Here is a 15153-nt window from a genome sequence, read left to right on the forward strand (position 1 = left end):
GCCCACAGTACAAATTCTGAAAATGTCTGGCTCATAAACCAAGGCAACAGCACGTGTGTCCACTAATCTGGGCTTACTAATACTAAACAGAGCATTCATGCTCCTCTATCAAGCATAATTTCTCTGTGAAAAGGGGAAACGCAACTTGCTGATTCAAATACAAGTTCTCCCACTCAGATTCTAATGCAAGACTCCTGTCTAGAAGTTCCAAAAAAATCCTGGAAGGTGGGAAAGCTGTGGTTTCATTTTTCAACTTGATCTCCATCAAGCTTCAGTTTGTAAACCTAAGATTTGCCATCTGTGAAACAGAACCAAGTAAAATCCCTTTTCATGGAGTGTAATGAAATTGCCGATTGCTCCTAAGTGCTTACAGAAGTACTTTGAAATAAGTGACCCGACCTTAAAGAATGAAAGCCTTTCAGAGAATGTTTATTTTCTTAGCAATGCCATTTACAAAGCTGTATAAATGAAATACACACCTTGTATTTCATACCTCAACTGGTGAAAAATTAAGTTTCAGATACAGGTATTTTGGTTTGAAAACTGCATTGACTTTCATGTTCATCCCATTATTGGCAGCTCTGAAGAAGGCAGGGCAAAGAAGGCTTGAGAAGAAACCTACTGCTAGTTGAGAGGGCTGAATTATTAGTAATAGCCATAAAATTACATTTACTGAATTTAGCAGGAGATGCTGAAATCTAATTGTAATTGCCTTTGGAAAGGACATCGCGATCAGCTCCTCACCTGGCTTTTGTATAACTGCATTACAGGCGTTGGCAATTTCTTCTCTCTTTGCCTCGTCAGGATATTGATTCTCATTGAAGTAACTGCAAGAAGGGGAGAATAAGAAAGTTTTTTTCAGAAACATTCTAACACAGCCTCACTGGAAGGTGTCAGCTGCCTGCTTATGCACACTCCTACAGAAAGGATACAGACACAGTGCATTTTCTGTCAACCTGCATATGCATAAGGTAATAACAGCATGCACTCATATACACACTAACTCTTTGAAAAGTTCCCAAAAGCTTCAGATAACTGAGAATATTATCTCAGCATTTGCAGCGTCACCTTGGCATTCAGAATATCACAGCAGGAGATGCAGCAAAACAGGCAACCTTATGAATATCAGAGTCATTGCTGTCAAGTGAAACACATTCTTATAAGACATCGTAGGCCATGACTCTGCTTCTTTAATTACCAGTCACCTTCTTCCCCTGCATGCCCCTGAGGCAGTGTCCTACAAGAGGTGCTCAGTATTCATTTTGGTCGTTGGGTCAGTATATACACACATACATATATTGCACACAAACACTCTGGGTTTAGATTGGCTGCATTATTGGCACAATCAAAGAGTAAGATGTCTAGAGTCAGACTGCTTTTTTTTTTTAAATCACAATTAAAAGTTTAAATCTAGCCCAAGACAAGATACTCTGAGTACAGCACATTTTAACAATATTTTCCTAAATAATTATAATTTTATTGTGCTTTATATGCAGTAAACATCCTATAAAAGTTAAACTGTTTTTTTCTTTTACTCCGTTTAAGCGCTTTAAAAATTTTAATGAACTGATTTACATTCTAGAGATCTTATCAGATCTGCATTAAAAACAACAAAAGGAGTCCTGTTTACTTCAATGGACTCTGATAAGCAAGCCATAAGCAGGGACTACTATGTTTTTCTGTAGATTGTCCATAATGTAGAATCTTAAGAATTCTTTGATCAGCTTTGATCAGCAGCAGGTTCAGATGTTGGACAGCTGCTCTAAATTTGAAAAGAATACATTTTCCTTTAATTGTAGATCATTTACTAGTGGGAGAGCTAGGCCTTCGAAGGCACTTATTATTTTCCATGGTTGTTTTTCTGCTTTGGTGGATTGGCCCCAGCACAGTTGCTCTCAATGGAAACATGCATTCTGTTCCATACAGCAATTTTTCCTCCCAATCTTTTTTGAATAAGTGGTGCTAACACAGATCTCACTCTTTCACTCCCAGCTTAAATCAATCCACTGCAAATACAAATTTTGGACATTCAGTTTGAATTCCATGTGCTATTACTACATCCCATTGTTCTCAGTCCTATTTGCAGTCACAGCTACACAAATGCAGTCCTATTTCTACGCTGCTGTTCATTGACTAAACTAAATTACAGCAGCGCAGCTAGTTGCACTATTAATGTACTGCCACTTGATTTGGTAGCTTAGGAAGCAAAGAAAGACACAGAAACAACTCCATCCTCACTAAAAGAAGGGCAGACTGTCTATAACGCTGATTTGGACATTGGAGGTAATCATTTATATATGAACATCTGCTTCTTCCCCAGAACTTTCAGAGTCACCTCTACGGAGCAGTTCCTGAAACTGACCTGAACCCCCACCAAAAAACAGGTGAGATTTTGCCATTAGATCTGAAGAAGAGGACAACTGGTTACCCTTACTTTACTGCAAGCATTGTGCACAGCGCATTTCCAGCTCTGGCACTGTCAGCACCCTGGACCAAAGACTCTGCATGGCATTTTTAGAAGTATATTCTTTTATCTTGCAGATATATCATCCCTTCTGTCACTGTATCCTTTAAAGTGATGTATACCTATGTAAATTCCTCTTCAAAGGTGTGGTGTGCTGCACAAAACATTTCTAGAGAAGGGAAAGTTGGAAAACAGAGTGGAAAATGGTTTTTCTAGTAGTTAGCCCAACTGACTCAGGACTATGTCTCACCAAACCCACCTACAAAACAAAGATCTCTGTTCAGAGCCAAGAACTATTTCCTCTTTCAAGTGCTACCTGATAAAGAAAAGTCAAGACTATTATTTACGTGACTATATCATGTGCACTGAAGTCCTAGTCAGGAAACCAAATCATCGTTATGCATACAAAAATTAACTCAGCAAATTTTACTACTCTGAACAGCTATTTCATAGACTCCCTTCACTGAACATTATTTCCTTTGTTTCTAGATGCTTGTCAGAACTCAAGAACAAACTCCATGGAAGAAATATCATGGAATTTGAAAAACTGATGAATCTATGTGATGTTGTAGTCAAAGCAGGTGAAGCTCTAGTATTATCACCACCATGGATCTAGCTAAACAAATCAAAGGATCTTATCTTTAAATACCTGGCCTCGTGGCCAGTGCCACCACCAGAACTTTGGGGTTTTTTTTGACAATCAAATGGCCAGGTTTGTGAGCACCAGATGGAATTCACCTTTCTCAGAGGGGGAGAAGGGTGCTTGGGGAAAAGCTAGCAGTGCTGACTGGGAGGGCTTTAAGGTCTGAAAAGGGATGAACGGGTTACTGAGCCTTCCCATGATATAGCGTGTGATGGCTAGCTAGAGGGACAGGGTGCTAGCAAGGGCCTTGAAGGACCTGCTGCCTTGAGAGGTGCTGGCAACACTGCAGCACATACAAAATCCTATGATGATGAGGCAGTGACTGCTGGGGCAATAGGAGACAGCAACAAGGAAAATCGAGAGAAATACTTACAGAAACTAAGAGTTATCCTTTAAGTAGGTGAAAAGACCAGCTGCCCAGCTGCTGCATCAATGTACACAGCTTTGGAAACAAACAGGAAGAGCTGAAAGCTACTATGCTTCTAGAAAAACAACAATATAGCTGCCACCACTGAAACCTGGCGGGGTGATTCCCATGACTGGAGTGTGGCTATTGACAGCTACAAGATGTTCAGAAGGGACAGATCAGGAAGAAGGGGAGGGGGTGTTGCTATCTACATCAGGAGAGAAACAGAATGTGAAGAGGTGCCCCTAAAGAACAATCGTGAGCAAGTCAAAAGCCTATGGGCAACAGCAAGAGACCACAGCAGCAAAGGGAGCCTTTCGATCGGTGCCTACTAAGGCCACCCAATGAAGCAGAGCCTGTTGATGAGGCCTTCTACCTCTAACTACAGGAGGCATCACGACTGCAAGTGCTCATCCTGCCAGGGGACTTCAACCACCCAGACATCTGCTGGAAAAGTAGCAAATTGTAGTCAACCCAGCATGTCAACCATGCTCCTGACATGCATTGAGCACAACTTGCTGAGCCAAGTAATTAAAGGCCCACTAAGTGGGATGCAGTACTGTACCTGTTGCTCACCAATGCAAAGGAACTGACTGGTGACAGCAGGACAGGAGGATGTCTGGGCTGTAGTGACCATGCTACGGTTGAGTTCATGTTCCAGAGGGATATGAGAAAGGCAAAAAGTAAAATCAGGATGCTAAATTTTAGGAAAGCTAATTTCCAACTCTTCAGGGAGTTAGTTAACAAAACACCCTGGGAAACTGTCCTCGTGGGTAAGGATGCAGAGCACACCAGGCAGATCTTTAAGAAAGCTTTACGGAATCACAGAATGGTTGGGTTGGAAGGGACCTCAAGGATCACGAAGCTCCAACCCCCCTCCACACACAGGGCCACCAACCTCCACATTTCACAGCAGCCCAGGCTGCCCAGGGCCCCATCCAACCTGGCCTTGAACACCTCCAGGGATGGACGGGGCATCCACAGCCTCTCTGAGCAGCTGTTCCAGCACCTCACCACTCTCATAGTAAAGAACTTCCCCCTGACATCCAACCTCAATCTTCCCTCCCTCTTAAAACCATTTCCCCTTGTCCTGCTGTTATCTACCCTTTCAAGGAGTTGACTCCCCTCCTGTCTGTAGGCTCCCTTTAGGTACTGAAAGGCTGCAATGAGGTCACCCCACAGCCTTCGTTTCTCCAGGCTGAAGAAGCCCAGCTCCCTCAGCCTGTCTTTGGAGGGGAGGTGCTCCAGCCTTTCCTCAGTGTGCAAGAGCTCTCCATCCCCAGGTGTAGCAAGTCAGGAAAAGAAGGCAAGAGATCAGTGTGGCTGAACTGGAACCTGCTGGTCAAATTGAAGAGCAAGAAAAAAAATACACAGGCAGTGGAAACAGGGACAAGTATTGTGGGAAGAGTATAAGAAAGCCAGGATGTGTAGGGATGGGGTCAGGAGAGCCACAGACCAACTTGAACTGAACTTGTAAAGGGATGCCAAGAAGAACAAGAAAGGCTTCTACAGGTACCTCAACCAGGAAAGGGAAGTCCAGGAGGGTGTACCCACCCTAGTGAGTGACACAGGCTAGCTGGTAAAAACAGACAAGGAGAAGGCTGAGGTAGTTAACTTTTTTGACTCGGTTTTCTCAGATAACTGCTCACTGCACAGTCCTCAAATGTTTGGTTTGGTAGGAGGGGACTGGGGAAGCAACGTCCCTCCCACTGTAAGTGAAGATCAGGTTTGTGATCACCTGAGAAACTTGAACATCCACAAGTCTATGGGTCCCAATGAGATGCATCAAAGAGTCCTGAGGGAATTGGCTGATGTAGTTGCCAAACCACTTTCCATGATATTTGACAAGTCGTGGTAATCAGGTAAAGTCCTTGGTGAGTGGAAAAAAGGTAACATCACAGAGAGTCCAGAGAGTGGTGGTCAATGGCTCCGTGTCTGGATGGAGATCAGTGATGAGTGGTGCCCTCCGGGGTCAGTGCTGGGCTGATACTCCTTATTACCTTCGTGAATGACAATGACAGTGGGGTCAAGTGCATCCTCCGCAAGTTTGCTGATGACACCATGCTGTGGGGTGCAGTCAATGGGATGGGATGCCATCCAGTAGGACCTAGACAAGCTGAGCAGTGGGCCCAGGTGAACTCCATGAGGTTCAATAAATCCAAGCGTAAGGTTCTGCACCTGGGTCACGGCAACTCCCACTGTCAGTACAAGCTGGGGGATGTAAGGATAGAGCACAGCCATGACAGGTTGAACAGTGGAGCCAGGTGAACCTCATGAGGATCAACAAATGCAAATGCAAGGTCTTCTACCTGGGTCAAGGCAACCCTCACTACCAATACAAGCTAGGGGATGAAAGGATTGAGTGCAGCCCTGCACTCAAGGGATGGTGAGAGCTGGAAGAGTTGGGGCTGTGCAGCCTGCAGAAGAGAAAGCTGGGGGGAGACCTGAGAGTGGCCTTTCAGTACCTAAAGGGGAGAGACAGAAAAGAAGGGGACGGACCCTTCAGCAGGGTCTGCATTGATAGAACAAAAAGAAATGGTTTAGGTTGGAAGTAACAAAAAGTCTTTTAGAGTGAGGATGATGAGGAAATGGAACAGGCTGCCCAGAGATGTGGTTCATGCTCCGTCCCTAGAGACTTTCAAGGCAAGGCTGAACCAGACCCTGGGCACTCTTATCTAGCTGTGGTGTCCCTGTTCTTTGCAGGGGAGTTGGACTAGATGGCCTTCAGACATCCTTTCCAAATCCAAGGATTCTATGATTTATGTTTTATAGCTCACGAATTTGCTACACAACACCTAACTTTATTGAAGAAATGAGAAAAGGTATAAAATTCAATAAATGGTATATATTTGAACTGCTCAGCCTTAATTTGATACAAGAAGCAGACACTGATTAATTAAGACAAGACAACGCAAGAGCCACTGGTTCTCCCTTTCTTGGTAGGGAGATAAATACTAAGCTATTAGCAGGTCACTCAGTGCTTTTGTTGGCACAAATAATAAAAAGGTGACATTATTATCAATAACAAAACTTATGTCATGACTACAGTGTGCTGTGCTAATGGGAAATCTTGATGTGCAGGGTAGCTCAGAAATGAACGAAACACTTCTTACAGCAGTTTTCTTTGATGCGTTCCACTCATTTTTGTGATTCAGAAGAATTTTCCACTGAAACAGTAATGCATACCTACACACATTTTAAGATTGAATAAACTGAAAGTGTCTCTACCTTATTGAATCAAAACATATTTTTCCACTATTGTGAAAACGCTTTCTTTAAAAATCCAGCAATGTAAATATCTGAAAGCTTCTACAACAAAGCTGATCCCCACTTGAAAGTCTGAAATGATATTCATCCTGATCCAATGGTTTATGAAATAAAGACAAAAAAAATTGAGAAGTTTTTGGGCAGCTCTTCTGGTAATCAAGACACTTCCATGAAGACCAGAAAGCTAAGTGGGAAGCAGAAGGGAGCTGGAAAAGAACTACCTTTATTTTCTTCCACCTGCAGGCTTATTCTCTTCCACTTTTGTGACACACCTCCTCCTTCCCTCATGAATTCAAGCTGCCTATGAACTTGTCCAACTTCCTAAAATTGCACTTTCTTCTCTGTTTCTCCCCCCCAAAAAAAATTCTATATGGTTCTGTTTCTTCTCAGTCAGGCATATCCAGGTTTATCCCAGGGAAAGAACTTAGGATGTCTGAATTTCTCTTCCCATTCTAAAAGTCCACGAAAACTACAGATGAAAAATAAGCAGCAGTATGAACTTCAAAGAAAAAAAGAAAAATATCAGGCACAAGTAAATCCTGTAAAGGCACACTGCTTTCTAGACAAAGGGCAGCTGTCAGCTGAATACCTTCAATGAAGAAACCAAATGATCTCTTTTGTAGAAAATGACAGTGGAGGATTAAAATGAAAAGTGGCCAAATAATTTACATGAGATGAGAATCCACACGATGGTAAAGAATGTAGATATCCTTGAAGCAGTTTCATTTCAATAACACTGAAGCCTAGAAAAATTGCAGATTCAGAGAAACCTTCTTTCTTTCAGGGATAATGTGCTTAGGACAATGACAGAGAGAGAATCTATCTCAGCCCTGGGTTCTGTAATGGAAGTTAATGCAATTCCTCCTCTCTTTACCAAGGTGCCCCTATCCAAATTCCTGCAATAGTTGCCAATCTTTTTTCTCAGCTGTACGGCTCTTGTTATCCAGGCTTAGATATCAGATGCATTAAGCAATGCCTCAGTAGTGCTCCTGATAATCCGCAGTGGAAGTTCTGCTGCTCTGTATCAGCTCTGCCTCTGCCAGGGAACTGTTTGAAACAATCCAAGGCACAGAGCAGCAGGATGGCCCCATTCGGGGTGTTTTCATAGGGCTGGATGTTAGATTTAAGGAGATAAAATCTAGCACTGCTTAAAGAGCCCAACGCTGGGAAAGGGCTGAGTTTCCCACATGACATAATGGTTAAAGCAATGCTCAAATATGTTGCAGGGTAACAATTAACTGTGGGTCAGCTGCTGGAGAATTATCCATGCTTTAGGTGAGGGAATTCAGGTATGCACGTATATATGAGAGCAGTCTTACTGAAAGAAGGATAATTTACCTTGCAATTAGCAGGAGGCAAGAACACACAGATGGATATTTATTGAAAAACAGCTGACAGCCTGCATGTTCTCTCCCTCACTTAACTTTGTGTTTGCATCTCTGGGTTCCCACTTCTATTAATCAGGAAGCAACTTGAGAGCAATGCATCCTAGCACTCCTGCTGGGGCTCTGGCTCTTCCACTGAAGACCATTTTCTCCAGACTCAGGCTGCAGTCCTTCTTAAGACTGAAAGGGATGGGTCTTAACCCTCTCCTTCATTCCCTTTTTGCAGGAGCGCTTTCTGCCTGACTGGTCTGGCTTTCCACCTATGCCAGGAGCAGTGTTTGCACAGCCAAGGCATGCAGGGAGCAGATGGCAGAAACATACAGCTGGAAACAGCTCCATCAGAGGCAGCTCACACATATCCTCTTAAGCTAAGATGCTAAGAGCAAAGTCTGAGTGCTAAGGTTGTGGACTCGCCAAGGAACGTACAGGAAAAAATAGAACTGACCATTTTCCACAGCTCCCACCTGACCCCTGTTGATGAATAGAAGATCTCCCCGCCACCGGGGACTGAGCTGGCTGCCAAACACCCTGATGTCTCAAAATACACGAGAGTGCAAGCTGCTCTTTTGCCTCCGATAAGACTGCCTGTAATTTCAGCTCCCTATCCAGTTTCCCTTCAAACAGTACCTCTGCTTCCCACTGACAGGTTACATAAAACACTCGAATATAGTTACCTGCTTTATCTCTCATTAGTATATTTATCAACACAGTATCACCCAGTGGCAAGAGGTCACTGTTTCAGTCTTTGTGGCTTTTAACAGAACTATCATTCAGGCTGTCAAATCAATGGAAATATTCCTGAAGTTGGTCTGTCATCTGTGCCTGAGATCTTATCTCTGCGTGGCATGAAGCAGGCTGTCAAAGAAGTGACATTCAAAGCATAATCTCATTGGAAATTGTAATTACTAGTTCATTTCCCAGTAAATACTGGCCAAGAATATCAGTAGAGCCATTTTAGGAGGATCAACAGACAACACTATCCATTTTATCTACTGCTGCTTCTACAGATCATACAATAATGGCATGTGTGTCAACCAAACGGCGAATCCCACAGTACAGACAGCAAAAAAAAAGCTCAAAGATTTTGTTTCTCAAGATAAATACCCTCTCTGGTGGAGAGGAGAATGCACTAAAGTCACTAACTTCTCCTTCCTCAAGAAACACAGAACGTTCCCAGCAGTTCAGATGCCACAGGAAACATCTGCTGAGCCACTTCTGCGCTCGAGATCAGCCAAGGACAAGAACAACTGCTCTTGGGATGCAAGTGAACTTGAGTCTAAGCACTCCTTCATCTCAACTGGGCTTTCTAGCCAAGCAAAAGATAATCCCAAGGCTTCCTTTAAGAAGAGATGAGTTTAAGTCACAGACTGTAGGAGAGGTTTTATTCTTGTGCTTCTTTTCATAGAAGGTGCAAATCGGGAGGAAAGATCTCAACAGGATTTGGCTACTTGCAGCACCAGACATGTAAATTCTGACTGTTATTTCACATCTGTTTGTGTACCTGTACTGATCTGGTTGTGCAGTTTACGTTAAAAAACTCAAACACATGGTATGGCTCTTTGTCTTATTTGTACAAATCAGTGGCTAAAGACAAGGAATCATTTTACTGATGTTTCTTAGTAGGAATCTACTCTGCAGTAGAGATTAAAACATCAAAAATACACCTTGCATTGGAGTGTGTAGGACAGTATGACCTTCAAAGCTACTATAACATCAAGAAGCTCCTAATTTTTTAGAAGTCATTTTCTTGATATTTTGACAGCAGTTTCAAGCACCAATACAATCCTATCAAGCTATTGAAATTATCCTAAAAATTCTTTAAAAACAGAATTAATTGATAATAGCTCCTAAAGACTCATACATGCAGAAGATAATCTATGCCTCCTAATCTATAGCACCCTACTGTTGAGATAATTAACAATTAAAATAAGAATAGTTAAGACATCGGAGGTAGCGATTTACTCTTCCTTGTAATTGGATTTGGTGATAAGAATATATTTGAAATTACAAAACAGCTGTCTTATGAGTAGAAAGATTTCCAATTTTTAGCAGTTTGAAACACATAGGTAGCTTCTGCTTAAGGCATCTTGAAGACACTGACAGCACACTGGCTGAAATTGTACAACCATCCTTAAGCTTAATGGTGTCCCAGAACTCCTAAATCTAACATAGCTGAATTGTTCACAAAATAAAAATGGCAAAACCAGTGGAAATTTGTTTTTAAAAGCAGTCACTAATGCATCAAGACATGATAAAGTGAGAATTATTCTGCAATATTTTACCAGCCAGTTGGTATGAGCATATAGTACCTTCAAAGATCTTCCTAACAAGACACCTAAGCATGAAAAATAGCATGAGCCTTGCTCTGCTTCATTTACTTGCAGCCTGTAAATGGAGACCTACACACTACGAGGATATTCATGTGTGTTTAATCCTTTGGACTTAACCCCAGGATAAACAAGACTTTTGTGAAGACATCTGCAAAGCAAACGTTTCATCTACAGTTTTGAACTTTGTACAGGGGAAGAGTTATGGAGCTGCACCCTCTGCATGAGCCAGCTCTGGCAAAGTAAGCTAAGCCAGCTCACGGATGTAACACCACCAAGGAGTGATGAGGCTCTGCAGAAATCATCCCCAGCTCTTCAGTAAGTGCTGCTCAGTAAACCCAACTCTGTAGAGAGATGTACCATAATCAACATCGGGGTTATTAGGGACACTATTCACAAAACAACAGAGGATTCCAAGGTTTTATTTGGCAACACAAACAAGCAGAAAAGCATATTAAGTGAACTGCACATTACTCAACCCCAAACTTTGCTTTATCCTCTTTCATAAAATGCTTAACTCAGTTAGAATCTGAGTTTGCTGCTCACCTGAAGTATTTCCACAACTATTGTCCTTCCTTATCTCAAAATTCTGCTCGACTGCAAAGTTCAGCACAGGGTCACAAAAATAAATGTATATATGTACATATATATGTACAGAATGCCAAGCGTAAGCAGCAAGGTCCCCCAAGCTTTTACTAATTAAATCTCCCAAAGGTTACCTTTTGCAGAATTTTATAGTCCTTGTGGCTATGAAGCTTTTAAGTCTCCCTTTGTCTTGTAAGAGAGAAAAATGCCAGCCATGACACTTGTGATAAAGTTCAAGATGAGCTGACAACGTCCTGCACACCATTAAATCACTATCTTCACCCTCCCCCAGTGATCCACAAGTTTTTATTCACAATTTCCAGTACTGGACCTGACTCAGCTTAGCTTAGGAGGGCACAGACAGCCATCCCTGCTACTGCATTTTCAGGAAATAAGAATTGATTAAATTAATTAAAGGATCCTACAGAATCCAGAAGACTAGGTAAGGTCAATTCTTGCAAGGCATCCAGTGCATTAAGTCAAGAGGCTCAGGATCAAAGCTTCTGATTTTGGATTCATTACATGTACTTTTTTCCTAATGGCTGGTACCTTTAAGATCTGGACCAGAACTCCTCTGCATTAAGTATTACACAGACATAAGGCAGAAAAAAAGAATTCATTTGATTATCAGATATCAATGTAAGAATTTTAGGCTAGGAGGCTTAAGAGATAGGCCAAAAAAAAAAAAAAAAACAAAAAACCACCAACCTACAAAGCAGTGAAATGAAGCTTCTGACTCCTATATTTGTGCTCCATATCACGAGCTGTGATTTCTGCCATATGCTTCCTCTTAAATAACACTGCTGCTTCAGTCCAGGAAAGCCATGCTCCTTGGGGACAGTCTCATCTTCTTCTCTTAGGAGGTATGACTAAAACATTACTGGTAGTAATACTCTAAAAGCAATTGAAGAGTTCTTGATTCTCTCTCTATGCCAAAGAAAATTAATCTTAGCACTTTTGGACTTCAGTAAACCATTCAATACAGTGACAAACAGGAAAATATTAATAATTTTAGAAAGGACACATTAGTACAATTATGAGACAGTTACCCTAAGAATTGGGCTGAAGATTGAAAATAATGGCCTGGAAGGAGATCATCAATGACCTTGCGTACAATCTTTGGAGTATCTTAAGAATGAAAACACTTAATGATCTTAACACAAAGTCCCAACAAGGTAATGAAATCTGCTGATGAGAAAGTCAGAAGTCATGCCAATGCAGGGAACTGGGGTATCATAAAAAGTAACAGACAAACCTAAGGGCAAGAAATAGAAATGCACGAGTGCAGTATGCAAGGTCATATACTTTGGGAACAACAGCAGCTTCTTCTATACACAAAAGTATCATCAGCTGGAAAAGAAAGATCACTGGCTGTTAAGCCACACTATTAAAATAGCTGAACAAGACCACACCTGAATGATGTACAGCCTTGGTCTTCCTAGAATTTAAAACTGAACAGCTAAGAGAGCACACAGGGTAACAGAGAAATTGAAAGCTTATCTTGCAAGAGGAACAGACTGTTTTGCCTGAACAAACCTCAAAGCTGAGATGAGGTTATGGTTTACCACCATGATGGTGGTCAACAGTGAAGAAAAGAGGTGGAGGACAGGATCTACTCAGTTAAACAACGATACTGCTTGAGGAAAGACAGGTACATGCTGGTCACAAACAATCCCAGAACACAGATTTCTACCTGCTGGAGCAATAAGAGCCTGCTGGACAGAAGTCTCCCAATAGGCTTTTGTGCCCTGCCTGCAGTATAGAGAATTTAATCAGTTTCTTAAGAGGATATAATAAAGGTTGACTGAAACAAGAAGCTGGGCATGAAACAGGAAGCCCCAGTCCAACGCTCCTGGGATTTAAAGAATATCAAGGAGCATTCAGAAACTGGAAGAGCGCTGGCTTACGTACATAATAAACAACAAATTGAATGAGTTTTGTACTTATGTATCTTATTTTCTCATTCTTTTTTGTTTATGAGGAAATTATACCAAAAAAGCTCTTCGGAATAGTTCCACCCCTTCTATTTTGTTCACCAAGTTCCTTACAAACAGCACAGAATTCAAGACATTAAAACTTATGTGTGCTCCAAAGGAAAATCAAGTAAAAAAGGTCAATTGTGCAATCCTGGTCTACAAAAATGAAAGGATAAAAAAGAACCTAGGATGTGGCAGAGTATTTTGTGGTTAAAGCCCATATGGTTTTCTGATAAAGCATTCTTTTTAGTCTGTTTAAAACACTCCACAGGCTAACCAAGATCCCATAAATACATGATGTAACGTATTTTAAGAGTTTTACTTAGGAATTTTGCTCCCTCATTTCTCCTTGTAATTGCTCTGTTTATTACTTGTACAAAGACCTCACATCTGTTACTAGATTGCACAGAATTTCCTTTCACTGAGGTAGGTTTGGACCTTATTCAGAGACTTGCTGCAGTGAGAGTCATCACAAACACTGCATACTTCTTGAAACAATAAACGTGCACATCCAACAGTGTGCTGAGCTGGACAGTGCTCAGATGCACACCCTGTGCTGCAAGCTGGCTGCATCAAAATAACAAGTGACAAAGTGCCAACCTGAGTGCTAATTCCTTCCTCATTCTTTCCAGAGCGCTCAAGATGTTAATTCTGCAATTCACTTAAGTGGGTTTACTCCATGGATAAGATTACATACAGGTCAGGTAAATCTCACCCAGTGATGGCTATCTCTGTCAGGTGAGCTTGGACCTGGAACGACCCTCCTCAGCAGGTCAGGGTTTGCCTAGTTCATTCTCAGGAATTTAAGTAAGCTGAATAAAAAGCCAAAGGCGATGATCACAGCTTTATGATCACTTTTATTTGTTAATGCAATAGCAAGCATCTCTCTGGGCACTATCTGCTGAACTCCCCAGAAGTTTGCTGCCAAAGAGCTGAACATAGTCCCCAGCACTGTCTCATTTGATAGGACAAGGGGGAATGGTTTTAAACTGAGACGGGGGAGGTTTAGGTTGGATCTTAGGAGGAAGTTTTTCCCCCAGAGGTGGTGAGGCACTGGAACAGGTTGCCCAAGGAGGCTGTGGATGCCCCATTCCTGCAGGCATTCAAGGCCAGGCTGGATGTGGCTCTGGGCAGCCTTGGAGACCCTGCACATAGCAGGGGGTTGAGCAATGTGGTCCTTTTCAACCCAGGCCATTCTATGATTCTATGAAGCTCTTTCAGTACAGGCAGAGACAATGGAGCACAGCTGTTACATCCTTGTATCTGAGCACATCCAAAGATATATCACCTTCACATGGGTTACAATAGGATCAGGCTGTTTTGACAGCTTACACTGAGTAGTCATTACAAAATACCTACATAAAATGTAAGCTGAATATACCACGGTCCAGTTCAGACAGCTTCTGTAACAAGTATGTCATGACTTTCTCTGCCTACTGAAATTAATGAGGAAAATACAATGGTGTAGTTAATATAAGCTTTTTCTTACTATGTGATCCTCTGTATTTAAAACAGAACAATCATAGAAAGAAGAATGCCAAGAATTCCAGTAAGCATAGTGCTGGTATAGAAGAAAGCCATAGAGAGATCACCTACAGCACTGGACTTCAAGGTAAGCAGCACCTAGAGATCTCAACATGACTGCAGACAGCCCGCTGTGCAGGTTCCACATGAACAAAATGCAAGCTTTGGCTCAAAGAAGTTGTGATCTAAAAAGACTGGCATTAACAGTTGCATTAAACAATGTTCTGGAAAGTAAATGATTTATTTTAGATACCAACAACGCAGATCACTGCTGAGAAATTCAGACATACCTAAACACTCCCTCCCTCACAACTGAAGTTCATTAGATATCTTTGCAAAAATCAGAGTAATGCACACAGAAAGGAATATATTCAAACTACCCATGTGCACCAACTGGTTCTAAGTTAGTTGTAATCATTCAGGAAAAACATACATCATTGTGGACTACTCAAAGAAAACATACTTGCAATCAATACACAAGTCATCAGCAAAACCAGATGTTAGGCTGGGATTAGGGAACAACACAAATCTGATTCTTCTTTCTGTATAAACTTAGGATCACAAAATCTTACAATG

General features: G+C 41.7%; 1 protein-coding gene across 18 annotated transcripts in view; it reads right to left on the reverse strand.

The window, feature by feature from the left end:
- HMBOX1 (homeobox containing 1) overlaps positions 1 to 15153 on the reverse strand; it is a 113898-nt gene that overhangs the window by 8384 nt on the left and 90361 nt on the right. For all 18 annotated transcript variants that reach the window (XM_042832653.1, XM_042832647.1, XM_042832641.1 and 15 more), the window contains one exon: positions 745 to 827. In XM_042832653.1, the coding sequence (XP_042688587.1) occupies positions 745 to 827 (83 nt within the window). The remainder of the gene's footprint in view (positions 1 to 744; positions 828 to 15153) is intronic.

This window comes from Centrocercus urophasianus, unplaced genomic scaffold, assembly GCF_019232065.1.
Source record: "Centrocercus urophasianus isolate 14NV4802_14NV808 unplaced genomic scaffold, USGS_Curo_1.0 seq_39, whole genome shotgun sequence".
Classification (NCBI taxonomy): Eukaryota; Metazoa; Chordata; class Aves; order Galliformes; family Phasianidae; genus Centrocercus; species Centrocercus urophasianus.